The following is a 1,818-nucleotide window of genomic DNA, read 5'->3' as shown; positions in this document are numbered from 1 at the left end:
AAAAGCGACACGCCGGTGACATCACAAGCGGAAACGAAGAAGACCGCAAGATACCCTTTAATTATACCTTAAAAGCAAATGTGTTCGTCAGTATCGTAGCATATCGAAAACATTTACTAGCAATAGAGCTCCTTGTGAAACAGTTCATCCAGGGTAGTAGTAGGTGGCAACCTTACCTATTTCTACCGCCAAGCGGTAACGTGACCGCTACTGCATTCCAGTTTTAAAGGGTAAGGGTGTTGGTGAAATTACAGGCACGTGGGACTTGTCAAATCTCAAATCTTCGCGATTTAAAGCTCTTGAGTGGAACTGCAACTGTTATGAACAGGCGCGTTGCTTAATACCAGGCGTCACTTGCAAAGAAAAAAATATCACAGGAACATCTTTCGTAATAAATATTTTAATAAACAAAAAATGTCGCTAGTATAAAGTTTATGCTTTTATTTCTTTGATTTGGATTCTTCCGTTTTCATATTCCACAGAGTCTTGTCTAGTCGACGAATTGCGAGTTTCTTGGGTAATGTCCTCCTCATGGACAATGCAGGGGTATCCAGATAAGTCCGAACGCAGAGGGTAGTAATATAGAGCGTAACACGTATAGGAGGAGACGAAACCAATCAGGGAGCCAGCAGCAACGTCTTCCCAATGGTGGTGATTGTCGAAGCACCTGCTGATGGACACCATCGCCGCCAACATCAGGGGCACGCTACACGCCAGCACCGCCAGCACCCGCTCATGCCCACTTTTCAGTGCTCCCAGCCGCCCGTATAGCCACAAACTTAGGAACCCCATCGAACAAAACGAAAAACTACTATGTCCGCTAGGAAACGACTTCCTGCCGTCGATAACATCTTTAGTCACTTTAGCACAGGTCAATTTCTCGGTCATTTTACCATCTGGGAAACAGCGGTAGAAGAAATCAGGCCGCGGTCGTCCGATTGCGAGTTTTATTATTTCTGTGATGAAGGCGTTTATTGATAGAGCGAGGGTCCATGCGAGAAAACACTGGGTGCAATCTACATAATTTCTGGAGACTACCGCAGAGTAAGTAAAGAACATTAGAGGGACTACGATAACTATAGCTATCATGATCCATAGAGGCACGATTGAGTCTCTTCGTGGGCGCCTGTAATTATCAAAATCAACAGAAGTAAGGCGGTACATGTAGGGAGGAACGTTGACGTGCATAAGGCACACTAGAATGAGGAGGACACCTCTGATTAGCAGCTCAGACCAGATCTCGGGAGTATCGTGTAGAACGGTGACTACGTTACGTAATTGTATTGACGGCCACATGGTGGTGAAGGATTTGGGATGGCGGGAACCATTATTAGGGTTTATACGACTGTTGTCCACAACTGTGATCCATTGGCTCGTTTATTTCTAATTGTTTCTGATAAACAAAGTGAAAATTAAAACACTCACTTTACTTTTTGAAATGTTTTCGTAAGACAACGTCATTCGCCATAAATCGTATTTTTTACCAAATCAAAGACAGGAACTTCGTAGAGTTTTGGGTCTCAAAAATTTGAGAGCATACCTACTGTAAAGAGACCTAATGAAATTCCAAAGTCTTTGAACAATACAGCTGCCCCATAACAAAACCTAGTAAGCCCTTTAGGCAAAATTTTACAGGAGAGCCCAAAAATACAAATCAAGACCACCCTTGAACAATTTTCATATGATATGTTAATAATTCAAACGTCCTCTATTTACAACAAAATTAACACTAAATACATAGTGGAAATGGAAATGTTTTAGGGGACATTTTGCCCTTTACGGACATTTCAAATTTCTGCCGTCGATACACGGTAATAA

The 1,818-nt window shown here is 42.4% G+C and overlaps 1 protein-coding gene across 1 annotated transcript; it reads right to left on the bottom strand.

Moving 5' to 3' along the window:
• Window positions 1-418: 418 nt before the first annotated feature.
• LOC113239220 (phospholipid phosphatase 5-like) lies at window positions 419-1,384 on the bottom strand. Its single transcript, XM_026476124.1, has one exon. The coding sequence runs from the start codon at window positions 1,294-1,296 to the stop codon at window positions 433-435; it is 864 nt and encodes a 287-aa protein (XP_026331909.1). The 5' UTR covers window positions 1,297-1,384; the 3' UTR covers window positions 419-432.
• Window positions 1,385-1,818: the final 434 nt, after the last annotated feature.

Source organism: Hyposmocoma kahamanoa, unplaced genomic scaffold, assembly GCF_003589595.1.
Source record: "Hyposmocoma kahamanoa isolate Upper Pololo Valley unplaced genomic scaffold, ASM358959v1 99702, whole genome shotgun sequence".
NCBI lineage: Eukaryota > Metazoa > Arthropoda > Insecta > Lepidoptera > Cosmopterigidae > Hyposmocoma > Hyposmocoma kahamanoa.
Note: the sequence above shows the minus strand (reverse complement) of the source record. Positions and strands in the feature narration are given on the sequence as shown.

Bases quoted from the DNA above. Each gene is read 5' to 3' on its own strand.
- LOC113239220 (XM_026476124.1), bottom strand. From the start codon at position 1,296: ATGTGGCCGTCAATACAATTACGTAACGTAGTCACCGTTCTACACGAT.